At 40.8% G+C, this 20905-nt stretch overlaps 1 protein-coding gene across 4 annotated transcripts in view; it reads left to right on the forward strand.

Moving 5' to 3' along the window:
* prkcbb (protein kinase C, beta b) overlaps window positions 1-20263 on the forward strand; it is a 93788-nt gene extending 73525 nt beyond the window's left edge. For 3 of the 4 annotated variants that reach the window (XM_026325694.1, XM_026325693.1, XM_026325695.1), the window contains 4 exons: window positions 111-191; window positions 613-720; window positions 3406-3546; window positions 6876-7432. In XM_026325694.1, the coding sequence (XP_026181479.1) occupies window positions 111-191; window positions 613-720; window positions 3406-3546; window positions 6876-7052 (507 nt within the window). In that variant the 3' untranslated portion in view covers window positions 7053-7432. Of the gene's footprint in view, window positions 1-110; window positions 192-612; window positions 721-3405; window positions 3547-6875; window positions 7433-16971 lie in introns of those variants that run through there. The other variant, XM_026325696.2, reaches the window with a different exon arrangement.
* The last annotated feature ends 642 nt before the right edge of the window (window positions 20264-20905 follow it).

Consider the following 20905-nt stretch of genomic DNA (forward strand, 5'->3'; position numbering starts at 1 on the left):
TAATTGTAATTTATGTGAAATAATGTTGAGGTTGGGGCTATTGGTTGGACGTTATTATACACTGCCATGCCTCTGTGATTTTAACACAACCTTTCTGTCTTATGTTTCAGATCATAGCCTACCAGCCTTATGGGAAATCTGTGGACTGGTGGGCCTTTGGAGTGTTGCTGTACGAGATGCTTGCTGGACAGGTTGGTCTGTGTGTGTCTGTTTCACTGTGTGAGTGGATGTGGGCTCACTCTGCTACCGTATATAACCTGATTTTAAAAACATAAATTAAACAGTCAGGCTCTTCTCTCAGCAGCATTTGTATTCATAACTGACCATGGAGAACACAAACACTCCTGATTGTAGCATTTAAAATTGACTTTGTGTAATGAAAGGTTAACTATTAAATTATATCCCTTAATGAGTTTTTCTCTCATGCCATTAATCATTGTTAAGAGTAGATGCGACATTTTGAAATCCTGGATATCTCATTAGGGGGTGGATCCTGTGAGTTTGTGAGCTTTTACAGGCCTGTGCTGCTTTGATTCAGAAACTTTTAAAACTTCTAATGATTCAGTGTAAATATCCTGCTTGTCTTGTGCTGCCCTCGCCGCTTCTCTCCAGCCTCCGTTTGATGGTGAAGATGAGGATGAGTTATTTCAGTCCATCATGGAACATCATGTCTCGTATCCCAAATCACTGTCCAAGGAGGCTGTCGCTATCTGTAAAGGGGTGAGCATACACACACATGCACACACAGACCCACGGGGACACACACATGCGCCACAAGTCTGTCTCGCAAGCTCAACCTTGATCCCTCCTCACAAAATCTTTCTGTCTTGCTCGCTGTCTTCTCTAAAAGCTTCCTGTCTTTCACACACATGAGAGAGAATTGGGAGAGTGTTAAACCTGAGGAAGGAAGCAGGAACAAGAAAAAGGAGGCGGAGGAGAGCAGAGGAAGGAGCAAGACAAGGAGGCAGAGCAGGACATCAAAATTATCTGCATAATTAAACCCATTGTGAGAGAACATTTATTTGGAGTGAAACAAGACTGTTCGCTCTTGCTATCTGTCCTGCTTCCATCTCCCTGTCTCTTCCCTCTCTCTGTCATTACACTCTTCTCTCTCATCCTTCTCTCTCTGCACCATTCATTGTTAAGCTGCTGTTTCTCTTTTTTCATTGCACATCCTCTCTACTGCTCACACACACACACACACACACACACACACTGCACTTCTCTGAGAGTCTAAGCCTGTGCAGTGTGCTCGGTTGGCTGTGGAAACTCCTCTTTAGAATAGAACAGCCTGTGTCAAATGATGTCCTGGTACTTCCCTGCTGTGATGTGTGTTTATGTCTGTGTGCTTGAGCTGATTACTGCTATAAATAAATCCTCCTTCGTGAAGGTGATGCTGTGGGAAAAATGATGTGGGCTCATTTTTAAAGACTCTGCCTTGCAAAATGCCCTTTGCGCCAAAGGTTAGAAACATAATTGCAAAAAAATGTGAAACCAAATTGATCGAGAATTGATCTGCATAAATACAAAGACTCAGCTTCACTGTGGTGAAGAGAGATCCTTGAGATTACTGAATAGGCACAAGTCCATTTTGTGTCCTTTATGTCCCGTTTGGTCATTTTGAAAATGATGAAATTATCCATCATTGAAATGGTGATAATATTGTGTTTGATCTAACACCAGTATTGATCCTTTGTGGAAATCAAGCATGAGAAATACCTTGAGGTTCTTGGGACAGGGTGTAAGTCTTGTTTTGTTGCATGGTGAGTGCAGCCAGAGTGACCACAACAAGTAAGTCATGCCATCTTCACCTGTCCCATGAATGCCCTACAATCAGTGAGCCATTTCAGTCCGGCTGCTTTGTGGGCGACTGAATGTGCGGCTCGCTCTCAAGGCACAGTCAGCAGGGCTGTAAATTCAAAGGAGAGTAGCTGCCGTAATGTCTGCCTGGTTGTTGCTACATGGATTTGTCAAATAGTGTTGCTAAAGGAGTCTTAAAAGCTGCCACATCTAGAAAGACTACATGCATATTTTACCATAATCAGTCAAACATTCACTCTCCACAGGCCAAGCGAAAAGAGCAATAGACTTTAATATAGAGAGAAGACGGGTTTGACCAAGTGGCCGAGAGAAATGTGAAGTGAGGAGAGGGAGCGACATTTCCACTGCATCTGAAGAGAAATGATTCCTAACCATTGGCTTCTTTTATTTCTGTTAATGTAGGTGTGTGTGTGTGTGTGTGTGTGTGTGTGCATGTGTGTGCAAAAGTGAGCAAGTGTGTGTCTACGCACTCATCTTTGTGTGTGTGTGTGTGTGCACAGTGTTAGGTTGACTGACCCGTGAAAAATGTTGTTTTAGTTCTAATGTAATGAGTTATGACTGCTGCTCCTGAGGGAGGAACACCCCACCTACACACACACTGACGTCACCAGCCTTGATGCTGTTCTTAAGGTTTTGTGTGAACAGACATCATAAACTGTCCTTAATTATGCCCGCGGACGAACCGCTGTGGTAAAAGAGGAAAAATAACAGTTATTCATCTGTCTGCAGGCCAGTGGCTTGGTGGCTTATATTTGCTCTCTAGTCAGTTGAAGATGACAGATAGTAGAAAGGATGGGTGGTTAAAACAGAGGTGAAGAAATAACAATAATAGTAACGATATATATGTTTTTACAAACAGAGCGACAGGAATAAATGAGATGAAACGTCAATGATTCCAGAGGGGAAATGTTGGGGCATTACAGTGACACATTATTCAGTGCTGATTAGATACAGACCTGTCTTGTAGTTTAGGGTTATGCCTACAGCTTGTGTTAATGTTACAAGTCAAGACACCACACATCATTAAAATGTTATACTTAAAGGCATTTAGCCAGTGAGCAAGAAATTATTGTCCTGAAAGATTCCTGCAAATAAATCACTCAGCTTTGTTTTTGTTGCTGAGTTTAAGTTTGTCTGTGGTCAGACAAATATCCACTGAGAGAATTCTCCCATGATCCTTCAGTGAAGAAGAGAGAATTAAACTAATCTCATTTTACTTCTTTTTGTTTTACTGTGTCAGCTGGTCCAGCTCACCAACTATTTGGCTGGATTGACGTTCAGTTTGGTACAGACACTAATGATCCTCTGAGATTGAACCTTAATCATATTGGTGAAGTTTTGTTTTGCCCAGTGCTGTGGTTTATGACCAAATACCTGCAAAACTCCTCATCTGAAAAAATTCTGGGCTTCACCGTACTTCATGTTTATTGCTAATTAGAAGAATTTTTCAAGTGAATGTGCTAAACTAAGGGTGAACATGGCAAACATTATGAAATGAAAAACTAGCTGTTTGCAGCAGGTGTTTGGGTTTAGGGATGAAATGAAGAAAGGAAGTGATTGACTCTCTCCTCTCTGCTTGTCCAGCTGATGACGAAGCATCCAGCGAAGCGACTGGGTTGTGGTCCAGAGGGGGAGAGGGACATCAGGGAGCACAGCTTCTTCCGCTACATGGACTGGGAGAAACTGGAGAGCAAGGAGGTGCAGCCACCATTCAAACCCAGAGCTGTAAGTCTGACCACAGAGAATCTGACCCAAAAAAAGGGATGTACTGTCCAGGTAAACTGTTCTCCTACTGCAACAGAGACCGGGACCCTGTTGGTGGTTAAAGTCCTGGTAAAGAACATGTGTCCTTCCACACCTCTCTCTCCTCTGTCTTTATTTTCTTCACCTGATTATTGAATTTCAGTGGGATGTTTCTGTCTCTGTCCCCTCCTCTGTGTTGGACAATGCCCTCAGGTAAGTCAGAAAATGATGAGGAGGGCGATGAATGTGTGGTGATGATAATGATGGCAGCGATGAGGATGATGAGGAGGAAGGCTCGGTGATGAATGTGGGTTTTAATGAGAACAATACTGATGAAAATGATGAGGCTGGGTCTGGCTGTAAAGCTAAAACACAAGCTGTGGAGTCTCATTTTGAGCGAACGTTGACGTTTCACTGGAGTTCGACTGAGTTTAGCGTAAACCCCCAGGGAATAATTGTACATCCAAACAGCAAACGTGACCCAAAACAACTGTGTTTGTGTGTTTGTGTGTTTGTGTGTGTGTGTGTGTGTGTGTGTTTTGTTTTTTTTTCCTGTGGCAAAATTAGTTTGATCATAACTACAGTCAGGATGTCGTCATCTCAAACTAAGCACCCCCCACAATTCACACACACACACACACATTATAATGTGTGTAATATGCACACACTCGCACAGCCTTAGGCCACACTGCTGCTAAAGACTTTTTCTGAGCTGGGATGTTTTATGCAGCTGCCTGTGTGTGCGTGTGTGCGTGTGTGCGTGTGTGTGTGTGTGTGTGTGTGTGTGTGTGTGTGTGTGCGCGCGTGTGTGTGTGTGTGTGCGCTGCTTCAACATTTTAGTTTTTTTCTACCTGATCTATGTTTTTGCATGTGTGTGTTAGAGGTCACTATCAGGACCTGGCTCTTTTTAACAGCGAGGTGTGTTTCCGCGGAGTCCTCTGATGTGACTACTAACATACGTTGTCTGATCTTTCCTCCTACCTCTTTTCTTCTGTATCTGTCTAGTCTTTGTGTTTGATCTCGTCGTTCTGACATCTTTTCTCTTTCACCTCTGCACTGTCACTTGCTATTTCCCTCTTCCTGTCTTTGCTGCAGCTGAGAAGGACTAATCAAGATTCATATCTCTTTGAAGAACCATTGTGTTTATGCTGCATGGAGGTTTAGGGTTCAGTTTGGCATCTGAAGGTGGTTCTTTGATCTTTTTTTGGTGCAAAACGCTTGCAGTGTGTGATGCTGGTTGAAGTGGCAGCCATACTTTGGTCAGAGGGTAGTCGCCTGTTTATAAATATGTCTGTTTGTGGTTTTCTATGCTGTGAATTCATTTGAATGGTCTGACGGTGATGATGGTGATGAAGATGAGCTGTTGAATGTGTGTGTGACTGACTGACAGGGTTCTTCCTTCGTCTGACAGTTTAAAAAGTGCTCATATCATCACCTTAGACTTTCATTTAAATGCATTACTGTGCAACTGTTTTCATCCATCTGTCCTCCTAGACAGACTCCATCCGTCCATCCTTCCACCGATCCATCCATCTGTTCACTGTTGCCATGCATCAACCCATCTGTCCTCCCATTCACACATTTTTATTTGTCCTCTCTATGTTCACAGTTTTCTCATGTTTGTTTCTGTTTATTTGCATGCTCTAGAGCTCAGTCTCAACTGCATCCTGTCCTGAAGTGCCCTACATTTGGCACAAACCTCATAGAAAGGTGGCATTTTAATTAAAACCAAATTTACCGAAAAGATATCACCTTTTTTTTTTGTCCTGCGATCATCGTCGCTCACAGATCACACGTTTGGCTCCAAAAGTGATTCATTTCTACTAGAAGAGCAATGCACCAAAGCAAAACTACATGGCTGATATGAAAAATGCATTTAATCTCAGTTTTGATGACGAGATGGGAGATGCTCACCATACCAGCTGACACACTTTTGGCTAAAATTCTGTTCACATTTCCTGATGTGGTAAATTCTTCCCATCTGGTTCCCCAAACAGGTTAAAACAAATGCAAGTAATTAACTGGAAATGCTATTTGACCCTGGTGTATTTCTCATTTTACATATTTCCCCAAAGTCTATAAACAGTCTGGCTTAATTTCATTTGGTTTTCCGAGTTACAAGGATTTAATGAGTTTGTAGTTTTCCTCTGGGTGATGTTTTCAGAGGACACTGAATCCTTGTTGTGTTAATTAAAGCTAAGAACAGTGATGGAGATGGAGAAAAAGGAGTATCTTGGCCTACAGTCCCCATGAGGCATACTGTCTGGAAAATATAGTTTTCAAGTTAATAACTTGTTTTATGCAGTTAGAGGGACACACGTCTCTTGGGTATGTACTCTCTTTTTGTGTTTCTAATGCTCAGAAAGAGGAAATGAAGTGGGCCGAAAAGAAGAATTGCCCCTTTTTCCCAATTACTTCTAATTGTAAACTAATTGTACCTGCAGTGATGTGAAATTTCAGTGTCATCTGTCATTTCTTTTGACACTTATAACAAGGATAGATGTGTGTTTTTAATCAGTTGATGTTTTCTAATTGAATCCTCCTATACAGAACATCTTCACAGTCCATGAAATGTTTTGTCAGACTGAAGAACTGAAGGGCTTTTTGGGTTTGCTCTCTTGCATACGAGCTGGTTGTTTGATTTGGTTTATCATATCTCAGCAGGCTGCTGCAGCTGCAGCATATAATCATCCCACAATTACACCATAATCAGCTCGTGGCTTTGAGACATTTTCTAGAAATTCCAATTAAATCCGAGCTTTACAACCACAAAATCAAGATGAAATGCCGAGGAAAATTGTTTTCGGCTGTTTACTTATAAGCATGTAGGAGGCTTTTAAGTGAAATGGCCATTATCAAACGGTAATACCATCACAGTTCGCACGGCCACCAGTCCACTGTAGTGCACTGCCACAGGAGGTTTGAGACTTCAGTGACCTTTTTCTGTGTGAAATTGGAATATGTTTCAAATATTTGAAAAAGAAGAGCATAAACCTGAGGCGTGCTTAATTTCTCGTCTCCTGAGTGTGGTATTTTTTTTTATCACTTTGAAGGTAATAACAATCTTTTAATCATGACAAATGGAGAGTTGAATCAAGCACACCTCAATTACTGGCACTTGTTCTGATATTTGAAACTATGTTCAAGTAATATCATCTCACACCCTGGTTCAACCCACCACTCCCCTTTTTTGTTTTCCTCTCCTCCTCCCCCACCCCACCCCAATCTGTTCATTCCTCTCCATCCCCACTCTACCCGTCCCAATCCACCCCTCCCCTGCGTACGCCATCCCTCCCTGCCCTCCTCAACAGTGCGGACGGGAAGCCGAGAACTTTGATCGTTTTTTCACACGCCACCCGCCGGTGCTGACCCCTCCTGATGAGGAAGTGATTCAGAACCTGGACCAGGACGAGTTCCAGGGGTTTTCCTTTATCAACGCGGAGTTCCCAGGAACTGCTGCTACCACCACTGCCACCGAGCAGGCTTGATTTCAGCTCCTGCATGGCCACATGAATACACAAACATATAATCATTTCTGCACCTTGGAATACACACACACACACACACACAAGCAAATCAGTTTCGTTTAACTATCCTGGAAATTGTTGTGCTGTCACAGCCCTTAAGACACCATAACTTAAACAGAGACACAAACATATGAGTTTGGCTTTAAACACACACGTTGTTCACACTGATGCAACCTGGATGATGCATTGGTCTCCATAAGGGCCCATGTGCAGCCCATTAATAACCATGATGCACCTGTTCATTGCTGGTGGCCAGATTGTATTACCTTAGAACCAACATGAGTGGTATCATGTCTAAAGCAAAGCAAACAACACTGAGCTGTTCTTTTTAGAAACCTGGACGAATTGTGTATTTTTCCAGGTTTCACCCTATAAATAAGAAAAATATGCCTTTTTACTTTCTCCCAGCATCATTTCTGAGAAGGTTGCAGCTAAAAGTCAGTGTAGTATAATGTTGTGCATGAGGCTAAATAAGATTTGTAGGGAAACAAAAAGCATGATTACTGTAGATCCACTGTAGATCCACCACAAGCTTGTGCAAGTCATGTTGTGCACAGTGTGAACAGTGTGTTTTTCTGTGTATTTCCCCAGACAATTAATAGAAATTAATAGTGGCCCTTCAATGTTCATTAGTTGTCAAATCTACAGTAAGGAACACAAAATGTTTGGAATATTAGAGCAATGTTTTGTTTTTTTCAATCTTTGAATAGTAATTAAACTGACACAAATTTACAGGCTAATTGCAGAACATTAACACTTGATCACTGCCCCTCACTCCTCCCCAGCTCACACAAATAGACAACTGCATAATTTCACATGTAACAATAGCTACATTCCATGTAATGACTTTTACTTGGGTGGAAATTGTGACTGAACCTTTCTTTTTTTTTTTTTTCATTCCCCAGTTGTTCCACAGCATTTTGAGTTAGGCCTGCAATTCTGGTGTGCTTACTATTCAGTGTATAATAATAATAATGATGATGGTGTCTGTGTGTGCATCCTTATCTTAGCTAAAACTGGAATGCCTGACAAGCTTTTGCATGAGTTTCTATATCAATAATAGCCAGAGATGTTGTCTCCCAACTGCATTTTGCATCTTATCTCAACTTTATAGTCACAGTCTGAAAGGTGTTAAAACATTTGCAGTATTATTTAACCAAATGGATTAATCATAAGACTGGTGCCACAACAGTGTGATTTTTTTTCTGTCAGTTTATTTGCTGTTCCCCAACTGGGATCATGATATCAAAATGCTGTTGGGAAATGTAGTCATCCTTAAGGCTTTGAGGCAGTTTAACAGATAGAAATGACTACTTCTTATATTCTTATTTCAGCTCATATTTAAGCAGTGAAAGAAACTAGCAGCAAGTTTCTTTGTGTATTACAGAAGCATGAGTCCAGTGCCTGGGCACTTGTTTACAGTATGTGGGCACATGTATGTTTTATATATGTGTGAATGAACCCTGTGTATGGAAACACACATTTGCATTTCTGTATGTGTGCCTGGCCTTGTGTTTGCATTTGTTTGTGTGGAGAATGTCAGCATTACCCTTTACTTCCAACCAGCTGCTCCACAAATCTCGGAAAAGAGGAAAGAAGGTGTTCTCCTGTAGTTTCCTGGAGTTTAAACAATTAGGAAATGTTCCTTTCGGTAAATGTAAACGTCTAAAGTATTTTCCTATCAACAGTCAGTACAAAATCTTGGGCAAAATGCTGAAAAAATTTTCTTAGCGTGGAGGAAGTTTCTGTGGTAGAGAAGAAGCCACTAGCTGGAACAAATAGGTTGACAAATATATCATGCAGTCCTACTTTTCTGATCTAGTTTTTGGTGTGGTTTTTTTAAACTCATGTCACTATGACTGGTGTTTTTTTTTAAATGGTGTTCTGCCCGCACAATGGGAATTTTCATCCTAACTACAGCAGCAGTAAGTGTGGACATGGGTTAAAGGTCAGCGTTCTGCAGCACGAAAATCTGTGTGCGTTCTGTCTTTTGTTTTCCCTTGTTAGCAATAATCTTCCTGACAGGATGGCAGAATTGGTACTAAATCTAAACTCATACATGCAAAAAGCCATGAGGTTATGAAGCTTACTGGTAGGCGTATACATCTCAGCCAGAGAGGAAACTGGCTGTACTTTATTCGAGTGCAGCTAACACTGAAGAGCTTCCTCACATATCACTGCTCTTCGTCACAGGCGGACATTCAGGGTGTTGTTTTCTGCAAAGCACACACATTAACATGACAACATTACAGTTCAGTGGCATTTTTCAGTAAAGGTTTTCTACATGTGCTGTGTATCTGCAGCAGAGTCAGTGGTGTTCATTATTCTGGAATTGGAGGTCATCGGGCTCCATTTGTTTCTTAGGATCAAACCTGACCTGGCTTCTGTCGTCGTGCTCAGTTCAGTCAGAAGGAATAGGGTTTGTTTGGCTTCCACAGGCCTCTGTGTCAGTACGGATCCCAGTGTGCAATTAGCTGGACAGAATGGAGATGGAGAAATTATGTCAGATTGTGTAGCCTTTCTGAAAGATTGATACTAACGAATGACCATTTCTTCTTTGAACCGATGTTAGATTGGTTAGGAAAATGTTTTGTTGCAACACATGGCAGCTATTTCTGTAAATGAGTATGGGAATTTTTTTAAATTTCTATGAACTTCTTTCTTAGGACACTGTTATTTTGCTGCTCTTTTCAACTGCAGCGTCTTGATAATTGAGATCACATTATGCTGCTGCCTGTGTTGGTGTTCTCTCTCTGTTCAGGTCTGGTTTTGGATCAGGTCTAATCATCCTGTGGACCTTTGAGAGCGTCTTACATTGATCGAGTCCCCCTTTGGTTTACATCACGCTTTTTTAAAATACATTTCTGAAGTTTAGGTGGATTTGCAGTGGATGTGTTGAAGATGAAGTCTGTCATTTTGAACCCATGAAACACAATAATTTGTTCTGGTGACAGACGTGGGAGTCTCTGTGGTCTGTACTGGAATCACTATTAATAGAACATAATAATCAAGGTAATAACTGATATCTTAAAATGTTCTTCGGAAGTATTTGTATCAGTGGTGAATGATGGGTAAATAATGATTAATGTGAAACAGTTTTTTGAGTTTTGAAGAGTTTTTTTTTTTTTTTAGATTTTTTACAGTTTTATTACAGAACCACACACAGACACAGGCCTTGCAATGCACTCCAACATCTCACCTAACATCTGGATATGCTTGTTCCTGCCCTGAACTTACAGATAAGCTCAGCAGCGAAGAGCAACTTTAGTGCTTTCGCAGTCCAGTCCACAATGAGTGTAAAAGTTCATGCAACTGTTGTGTTTTTATGACTTGACAATGTCCATTATCAGTCTCGTACCTTTGTTAAAACCAGTGTCTCTCCCTGTTTGTATTATCACAATAAATAATATCTCTATATATACTTATACATAAACATATATCCATGTCAGATTTTAATATGTAATACATGTGGTCAGTATTATAAAGGACAAGAGGGAGAGAACTTGATCCAGAATTTGTGTTTTTGTTTGAATGATTCCTTCCTGTTGAAGGAGAAGCAAAATTAACTCTGCATGAAAAATGCTTTTGTTTTATCTTTTTATTAGTTAGGATTTCTATACATTTAACATCTTGGGGTGATTCATGTTTTCTGTGTCACCAGTGCTTCAAACGTGTAATCTGAGCTACTGTTGTGTGAAAATAATCAAGTACATATGAAGAGAAAATAGAAACAGATGCTTTTCACAATGCTCTCCATGTGCCAAACTTTTTGGTTTTCCAGAAAAAAAGAGGCATACCCAAAATAAAGGAGTTAAAAGATGTATTAGAGGATGTTTGGAGTTTGTTTTCAGTGATGTCCACTGTACAGTTCATGTTTTGATGTGCTTAGGAAATGTGTTTTCTCCTATTCATCTGTATTTCTTTATTGTAGCCCCTCCTTTACTCTCTTAATTCATTCCATTCACACACACACTGTTGCTGTCCATGAACTACAAACAGATTGTGATGCTAAAAGAGAATAATAAGGAAGGGATAGAGGAGGTGAGGCCAGAGAGCAGACAGGAGGATCCTGAGCAAATGTGAGAGATGAAGGGATACAACAATGGATGCAGTCGAGGAGGAGAAAGAGGTAGTGAGAAGGGGTGGTGATGAAGACGAAGGGAGAGGAGGGGAAATACGAGTCTCTGTGAAGCGAGGCAGGCAGCTACGACAGGCTGTGCATATTTCATGGCTGCCACTTATCATAAGAGCCTTTCCCTGATGGGGGAGCGCAGGTCTGATGACTTAAAGGAAATAACATGCAGAACACGGCCTACATACGCACAGCCCTACTGAGCCACTCAGCCACTTCACGCCGCCTCGAAAGCTGCTCGCAGTCGACTGAGGTCGAGGCACTGCTGCTCTGACTCGCTGCGTATTTACTTCTAACAGAGGTTACTACTCCTAGTGCAATACAAGGTTTACAAGTATGGACACAAACTGGGTGCAGTCGACCTGAAGCACGACGCGTACGACGATTACCCACAGGGAATGTGAATTCTCTGATCATGGAACTGGTTAAGGTTTCAAATCCATGAATATGAAGATTAAAAATATGGCATTAAGGTTAAACTTTAATGACACTGGTGACCTTTTTGGTTTTTTTAAGTTTGGGTGAAATCTTAACACATATGTGAGCTGCCAAATATCCTAAGAGTAAGATGCCACTGTAACACCTGACTCAGATGGTTTCTGATCAGATTCCAGTGTTTGTTGTAACAAAATGTCTGACTGGTGGCTTCAGTGTTGTTAGGATGCTGTGCAGTGATTATCCACAGTTAACACTGATGCTCTCTTATCAGTTTACAATGACAGAAACTCCCACCCAATCAACCCTGTTGATTTTTAAGCCAGGCCTGATTAGACTGTAATTATACAATGAGCCAGAATGGAAAAAAATGAACGTGCACTTTAGAAACAGCCTCCTGAAACAGTTGAGGGGTTGGTTGTTGATGTGCAGGTTGCTGTGTTGCTGTGTTGCTGCTGTTACTTTGCATTGAAATCCTGTGTTAAATTAAGCAGCAAATCATTTACAACATGCAGCTGTAAAACTACAGAGCAAACCCATCTTCTGATATGTACTGTAGTTACATCACACTGTATATTCATCATTATAACCGCATGTATGTTTTATTATGTTCAGTGGCATCTACACATTAACTACAATAATGTGCTTTAATGAAGATGCTGAACTTTTTTATGTAAATGTAAATGGGAAAACAGTAGTTTCACACTGTTGCTTTTAATCTCATTTTCATTTTATTATGGAGATAATTAATTGTTCCTGTTAACTGACAGGGTTGATGCATTTTTGCAATTTACGGAAAGCATTAGCCTAAATAGCCAGGTGATTAGCAGACAAATTAAAAGAACATCCAGGGTAGATAGACAGGACAGTCAGATGACAGATGTTTGGTTTCCATGGTAACTGGAAATGTACTGCGTTCGTACTCGAGATGTACTGCGTGGTACTTTTAACTTCAGCTTGTAGCGATTAAATAGTACATGCTATTTTAGTGTTGGAATAAATGGCAGCACTTCCCTCTATGCTAACTGTATACTGACATTGTGGTGCAGCTGTATTTTATGCAAATGTAGTTTAACAGCAATTCAGACTCCTGTAACAGTAAGTTCCAGCACATAAGCTGTATAAAGTTTGTATTAGAGGGGTTGTAATAGCCAGTGTACACAGTAAGCTGCAGCAGTGCTGGAGTGTGTGTGATAATTAATTCCAAATGTTGCGGCCTCCAAATTAAAGCCAGTGGCTTCAACACAAAGCAGCCTGAGCTTATCAGCCCAAAACAGGTCAGCGTTCGATACCGCCTTTTATTCACCCTCCTCTCCTCTTCACCTCCCCTCTCCTCTGTGCCTCCCACTCTCCCCACATCCTCAGCTGACATGGGCTCGTCTCCCGCTAATCCTCTCCTTACTGAAAAGAGATGGGGTGAGAGAGGAAGAGCGAGGGAGAGAGTGGCAGGAAGGGAGGAGTAAAGAGCAAAGACTACATTAAAGACTCAGCCATGTTTCTCTATTAAAACCACTGCCTCTAGAACTCAGGATTAATTGTATGTTTGCCCCGATGCTACTGCTCTTTTCTATCTATACATCTGTACCAAAGGCCACTGATATAGATCTTACTCCTTGTCTTCTTCTGCATCTCTTTCTGAATTTTTTTTCTCCATATCTTTGTCTCTCTGCCTCACAGCATTAACTGCTATTGAAGCGTGCTGAGATGGGACACATTATGAGCTGGCCTACATGGCTGGCAGCTGTGTGTGTGTGTGTGTGTGTGTGTGTGTGTGTGTGTGTGTGTGTGTGTGTGTGTGTGTGTGTGTGTGTGTGTGTGTGTGTGTGTGTGAGTGTGAGAGAGACTCAGAGTTCATATGTGCATGTTTGGTAAATAATTGCATGATGCACAGCCTTGGGCAGTGTGCATGGTTGATTTCCAAAGTCTGATCAAACGTCTTAACTGTAAGACTCTTTACTTTCTGATAAATTCAATAACATTTTGTTCAACAGCAAAAATATTTGAACCCTCCTTTAGAATATTATGAAAGTGTATGCTGGGACACAATCAGCTCCCACATTGATACTACCTAGAATAAAATATGTTTAAAGGGTCTATGCACTTATGACAAACCTTCACAGGTGAGCTTAATGATTTGCTAAGCCCCTCCCCCCCCTCAGGTAAATAAAGAATATTAATATCAGACCACTGTTTAATTCTTATACAGCCATTTTGGCTCAGTAGCCATCAGTACACTTCACTGTTAACGTTACACAGGAGAAGGGTTTTAGGATGAGAACATTTACACTTTTGGCTGAGGCTGCTGGAGTGTAAACTTGCCCAAATCCAAAGGAGCAGGGCAGGACCACTAACATTAGCCTGAAACTGGCCCGATATGCAAACGAGCAGTTTATATTAGATAGATATGTTACATTTATATTTTAATAAAAGGAAAGACAAAGACACCACCCTCCAGCTGAAATCAGGTTCTCCAGAGTTTAATCACGCTTGGCTTCAAAGCAGGAGTTTGTACTGACTGTGGGTGGAAGAGGTTAAAAGTTGATCAGACAACATCATGATACTAAATGTTATGAAAAACGGGAATCACATGTTGTACCAAGCCAGTAGTGCAGATCTCTCTTGAGAGGGAGCACTCTGGTGGATATCATGCCCAGGAACGTGAGGTGGATGTGGGCCAGCTGTGGCAGGTGTCTCCCTGTGGACGGAGGGAGCTCCTCTCAGGCCATGGGGGAGTTGGCAGAAGGTAGGAGATGTGACATTGCTTTGTCATTTCTGTGAACTTTCTCTTGCTGTCCCTCTGCTCTTGTTAGATGGCAAAAACAGGAATTGCTTGTAGTGAATTTCTATCTTCAGAAGTATTGGACAATATTGTAATTGATTCCAACTTAGTTAGATTCTTCTCTTCTTAATTGTTCTGCATCCTCTCGTGACCTTTTCCTTCCTCTTCCTTGTGCTGTGGCTTCATCTATTTGTGTTTTACACCCTTAAATTTTTCGATGTGTTTGATAAAGCTTGAGCTCACCTTGCTGTCTATTTACATACATTATTTATGGGTGTGGATTTTCAGAGATTTCCCCCTGTGGGATTTTCTCTGTGACTGTTATTGATGTGTGTGTGATATTTGTGTGGCCAGTTCCTAATTTCTCAATTTCCTTCTGTTTATCCATTTGCATTTTGAGTTCATATCTGAAAAGTTGTGTGTGAACATGAGCTGCAGTGTCTGGGTCCTGAAGCACCAAAATCAATCCTACTAAAAACCTGAATAGTTTCAGAATATTTGTCAAAGCTTTAAATGAAGGACATCCAGACATTTTCATATGCGTTCATTCCCAGTGCAGGCCATGAATGTCCTCTCTTTGACAGGAACATGTTGCCAGGGGTATAATCCTCTTTTAACTTTGAAAGAAAATTTAAAAAGTGACTTAGTGCTTATATTGTGAATTTAAATAAAAGTTCATTTGTTTGTTTCCAAATGACTAGAAATAGTGGTCCATGCTAGTCCTACAGGTCACTGCACTCTGGAAAGTGTATGTGTGTGTGTGTGTGTGTGTGTGTGTGTGTGTGCGTGCGTGCGTGCGTGTGTGTGTGTGTGTGTCAGGACCATTTTGAGCAAAACTGCATATGAATGAGGACATATTGGCAAAGTTAGGACATTTAGCTGATCCGAACTTTTGCAGACTCTTGTTTGAGTATTAGGACTTGGCTTCAGGATTAGGGTTAGTATTAGGTTGAGGTGAGGGGTAGGGTTGGGTTAAGGCATTTAGAGGTGATGGTTAGCGTAAGGGTCTAGGGGATGCATTATGTCTATGAGTGGTAAAAATATGTGTAAGTGTGCGTGTGCACGTGCATGCTACAAGTTTAGCAAAGTCACATGACACAGTCGTTGCCTCTACTCACTCTCATTCTTTGGAAACGTCCTCCAGGCCAGACATGGCATGCAGTGATATGACTGTGTGTCTGTCTCAACTACCACACACACACTCAGATTCCCCTCACCTCCCACACAGTCTCAACTGCTGCTCGTACTCGAGTCTCTCAAGTCTGTCTCTTTCTTCTCTTGATTGATTGTTACTTCTTTCTCTCATCCCTCTGTCTCAGCATTGACTCTCTTCTGTGCTTCTCCTAGTTCTCTCCCTCTGTATCCTTGAATATATCTAATATTTCTTTTTTGCCCACTGATTTAAGATCTTCGTGCATGACTTGCCTGAGGCTGCTGGGTACTTTATTCCTACTCTGGGAACAAAAGATTTTGGACTGTCTCTCTTTCTGTTTCTGTGTACACCCATGTATCTTTTTTATAGCCACATTTCTCTTCTTGTAATTTGCTATTATTTTTGCAGGTGTCCCTTGTTGCATGTTAACAAATCTTTAACATGAAGTTTGAAACCTATAGAAGTATAAACTGAAGAGGCTTTTGCAGGGAAGGCAGGACAAAAACAGTGCCATGTTTGTTCGCATTATTTTCTGTGTAAACCCACATACCAGCAACAGCAAAGCAGGCAGACAGAATACGGCACTGTCCTATTTTTCAATTTTGAGAGAACACAAAAGCAGCATTTTTTAGACACAGCAGGCCCAGGCGACTACGCCAACATCTTCTTTTGTCAGGGCATAGTTTGTCTTCTGTCGCTGTCACTATGGACAAGTATAGAGGCTCATTTCTGTACTATAATAGTCCAGATTCCTGAAACTCACAGTTCTGGCGTTATGAAGATAATGTTAAAAACGACTTTGGCTGACAAGGCTGGACACTGGATGTTTAGGTGAAAAATACAAACTGAAGTAAACCAAAAAAAAAACTTTAACCAGCAGAGGATAATCCAAGTAAACCCCAAATTAATGTCAACTCTTCATAAAGCAGTTCTTTGACTTTGTTGTTAGAGAGTTAGATGAGAAGTTACCTCTGTACAATAAATGTGATTAGCTTCACTTACCACAAATACCAGAAACTAAAGGAACTAGCTTTGTATTGATCTCTATGGTCTCAATTTACCTTTGGCAATAATGTCTATCTCCTCAAAATATTAAACTCATCCTCTAATGGTGGTAACATCATCAGACCAAAAGTCTTTGTGTGCAAATGCAACCAGACTGTGTAACTAACATGGACAAAGGGACAGTCCAAATTACAAACACTTGGATTCTTATGCATTTCACAGGATAGTGTGATGTATCTAACAGTAATGTTTTCTCTTCCTTCCTTTCCAAACCATCTCATTCTTCCTGAATCATTTTTATCTTTCCTTCCCCTCTTTAATTCTCCCTCCCTTCACACCACATCTCTCCTTCATGATGTCTACACTCCACTTGCAGAGGAACCGTCGGGACACCTGCAACTTTGACAAGGAGTTCACCAAGATGCCGGTGGACTTGACACCGACAGACAAACTGGTCATCATGAACCTGGACCAGGACGAGTTCCTTGGCTTCTCCTACACTAACCCTGAATATTTGGCTCCTGCAAATTAACACTCTGGATCGCACTGATGGACTGGTAGACAGGGAGCTTTCAGAGCAGAGAGCAAAGCAAACTAGCACAAGACTTACGGTTATTGTGTGTGTGTATGTGTGTGTGTGTTCAGTAAATGTCTGCATTCGTTTTAGGCCACACCAGGGTTTGTCCAATACTTCAGCACAAGAAAGGTATCACTTCACTGAACTTGCACAAAACACCAGATACCAAAGATTTTGAAGTATTGTATCGAAAACGTCCTCGATTGACAGTGAACTCGATTTTTTTATTCAGGGCATATGCTTGTGTGTAAGATAGATTCACGGTAACTCCTTAAGCTCTGTTCTCTTGCCATTTATTCTGTTAGCTGCTCTGGCTAATGCTATGCTATGGCACTGGCCTGCTTAAATCCTACAACAAGCATTTCACCATTTTCCGTATCCTAAATGAAGTTTTGTGATATGTTTTCTATTGTTGCTCTGCATCTTTGTGACAGTTCAAATCAAACCATGTAAGTTCCCACCTATGAAAAGTATAGAAACAGTGGACTGTGTTAATGAAAGCAATGTTGAACAAACCCGGATGAATAGTCTGTTCAGTTAAAAATGCCATTGAGGAGTTATCTTGAAAAGGTTATTGTCTTGAATATGTGGAGCCTTTTTCTTAATGATCTTTTTAATTTTGAGTCTTGTCTGCTGTCCATACATGTGTTTTCATAATTGTATTATACTTTAGCAGATGGACGTGTGATGATGGGACCAAAACATACAAAAAGTAGAGAAAAGCACATTGGATTTTTAAGTAATCTGCATACCATGCAAGGTATGCTAGTCTATATTTTGTCAGCATGTCACATTACATATAATGAGCTGACGCTGACAAGCTGCTTCCACATCTGTAGTAAACTATAATGCTGAGATCTCTGTGCTGGAAACAGGCCTGACTGTGCAGGCGTTTCTTTCACTGGTAGCCATCTTAACATGAGCTCTGCCTACAAGTTAAATTTGTGTGTCTTAACCATTGTTGCCTGTTTCAACCAGCCTGTACACTGTCATGAGTTGCACTGTGGAAGTGCTGACTGAACGTCTCACACTGGGACATCACAGAGGAAAACGCCTAATGAGCAAACTTCACAGCCTGTCAAACCTTTTCCGTCCTTTTCTTCCTCTGGCTCTTGCCTGCTCCTTTGTCTCTTCCTCTCCCTTTTCTTTGTTAGTGGCTCTAATACGTAGTTGTGACAAGGCCTCACTGGGAGCCCAGTATGATGTGGTGTCACAGCATTGGCAATGCAGCAGTCACCAGTGGAGTATGTACAGACACAAATGCAGATGTGTGCACGGTGAATAAAGAGCTGCTCTGACAACCCCCAAGTGAGCAATAATAACCGCAATGTTGCTTTTCTCTATTATTTTACATTTAGTTTATTAATCCATTGGAGTTTGTGTGTGTGAGTGCCTGTGTGCATGTATTGACAAATGTCTATATGTGTTTGTGTGTGGTTGGTTTATAAGTCTCCATTGTATAAAGCCAATTATTTCAAATTCAGCAAATCTGCCATCTGGCTTCAAACCCCATCACAGTTTGTTATAATGCCAACTGCATTCTGCACACACACATACACACACACGCACATGCACACTACCATACAGTCCAATCCATTACTGAGGGTTGGAATTATTAGGTGAAGCGTAACAAGGCAGACAATGACTGTGAAACGTTCGCTCCTGGAGGCACACAAGACATAGACACTGTAGGTCCATTACACAGGCCCAGCTTTTATCATTCTTTTATCAGCACAAACAGTCCTGTTATCCATATTGTTTGTTTGGCTGTTGTATGTTATAAAGTGTAATTTGTGCTGTCCTTTGTTGGGCAGGGTTGTGTAGAGCTGTATGTTGCTCAGGTTCAGGGGTGTAAATTTCTCCTAATGATAATCGCACCTATTCTTAGCTGTACTGGTTTGACAAAGCTGACATGAAATGAAAACTGACACACAAAAGGTTGTTTTTGTTTTTTCAATGAGAAACTACATTGTCAGTGTTTTTAACCAGTGTCATAATCATCAGCCAGTTTATGCTTATGTTTGGTGTCCACATCTGGTCTATAAGGAATTATACTATGCATGCATGTGATGATCTTGCTATTTCTCTTTCATATCTCGTTCCATAGAATATGGCTTTATCCTATAAGTGTTGATTGGTGGACTGGTGTGTGATAATTTCAAACTTTAATAGAGATTTCTAGGGTTTATGATAGCAGTATATCTCGTCTCATTTATGAAATATTATATAAGGGCCATGTTCTGCTTTCTTTGTACATATATAAATATTTTTGACATCTATAGGGGTAAGAGTCTTCCGTTTCCGTTAGTTGTATTTACACAGAAAATCTGATGCGTGTAAACTTAGGAGTTGCAATAGAAAATATTCAAATGGAGCAGAAGATATTTGTGATGATTTAAGACAAAATCACATTGTGCATCAAAACAATAGCTGATTAACCTTTCACCCCTCATTCAGGTTTGTAGGTTGTGCAGAGTGGAACATATTGGCCTAAAAGTGTTTGTCTTAAACAGCGTCCTCCATCCTTCCCTCCCGTCTTCCTTTCTGACCTTTTCTCTGATCACGCCTGTCATTTTATTTTTTCTTCTGACCTTTCCCTCTCCTTCGTCCTCTCGTTGTCTACCTCTCAGCTTCCTCTTTGTCTTTTTCTTCTTTCCTGTTGACCTTTTCCCCTCTCTGTAGGCATGTTTTGGTTCACCCATTTCTTCACCCTTCAACTCTCTCCATCTTGTTTACTTTTCTCATTGTTTTGTTGCTTTTTATTAAAAGATCAGTTTGCCCCCAACTTATTTTTACTTCACTTGCTTCCTTTTGTTTTAAAAACCTACTTGACATTAAACTTGAAATCTGATGAGCTGTTATTGTAGTACAATTAAACTTTCAATGGCTGCCTCTAGAATTTATTTCTGCTTTGATTTTAGCTGGCTTAAATAGTTAAACAATAGACTGAAGATAATTTCTGGTCTACATGGAGATAGTGAAGATACTGCAAATGAAGAGTAAAAATGTGTTTTGTGAGGTAGTGTACTGATAAGAGAATGTGTCTTGTGATGTTTTTGTTTGTAGAATAATAAATCACATTGAAAGATCACGTGTTGCCTTGTCTCCGGTCAGAAATTCTTTTCAAACACGGATGTTGTTCGTCCTTGTGTTGAACGTTTGCTCTGATGCAAAGCTGTGCTGCGCACTCTGATGTTAGGAAGCATCAATTGATCTCAGCTGTTCCTACACAACACTGCTCACACAAAAGACACAGAAAATCACCTGCTTTAACATTTAAAGTTGGAAGAGAGAAACACAATTTAATTTTTTGTTTTTGTTCTGGGGTTCACTTTGTGGCCCCATGAAAATCGCTTCATGTTGAGACTTTCAAAGTTTTACAGGCCTGACTCTGCCAAGTTACACTTACTAAGCTGTAAGTGGGTAATCATTGTTCAGGGCCTGGGTTTAGCAAACTGTTAGTTACAGTAGATGTGTTATCAGTAGGGGCTCTGGATTGACTCTGTGGTTAACTAGCTAATAAGGAGCTAGCTGCTGTTGCAGATGGGAGGAAAGCATGATGGGAAGAGGGTGGATGACGTGAACGACAGCAGGGTGCTGCAGATAGAGATGCAGAAGGAAAAGTGACAAAAGCAAAAGAATCTCTTATTTATTTAATTCAAACACTGAAGAGGGGAGCATGACGGAGGAGCTTATTGGATTTATTTCACACTCACATTCTCTGTCCCGTTCA

This window comes from Mastacembelus armatus, chromosome 8, assembly GCF_900324485.2.
Source record: "Mastacembelus armatus chromosome 8, fMasArm1.2, whole genome shotgun sequence".
Classification (NCBI taxonomy): domain Eukaryota; kingdom Metazoa; phylum Chordata; class Actinopteri; order Synbranchiformes; family Mastacembelidae; genus Mastacembelus; species Mastacembelus armatus.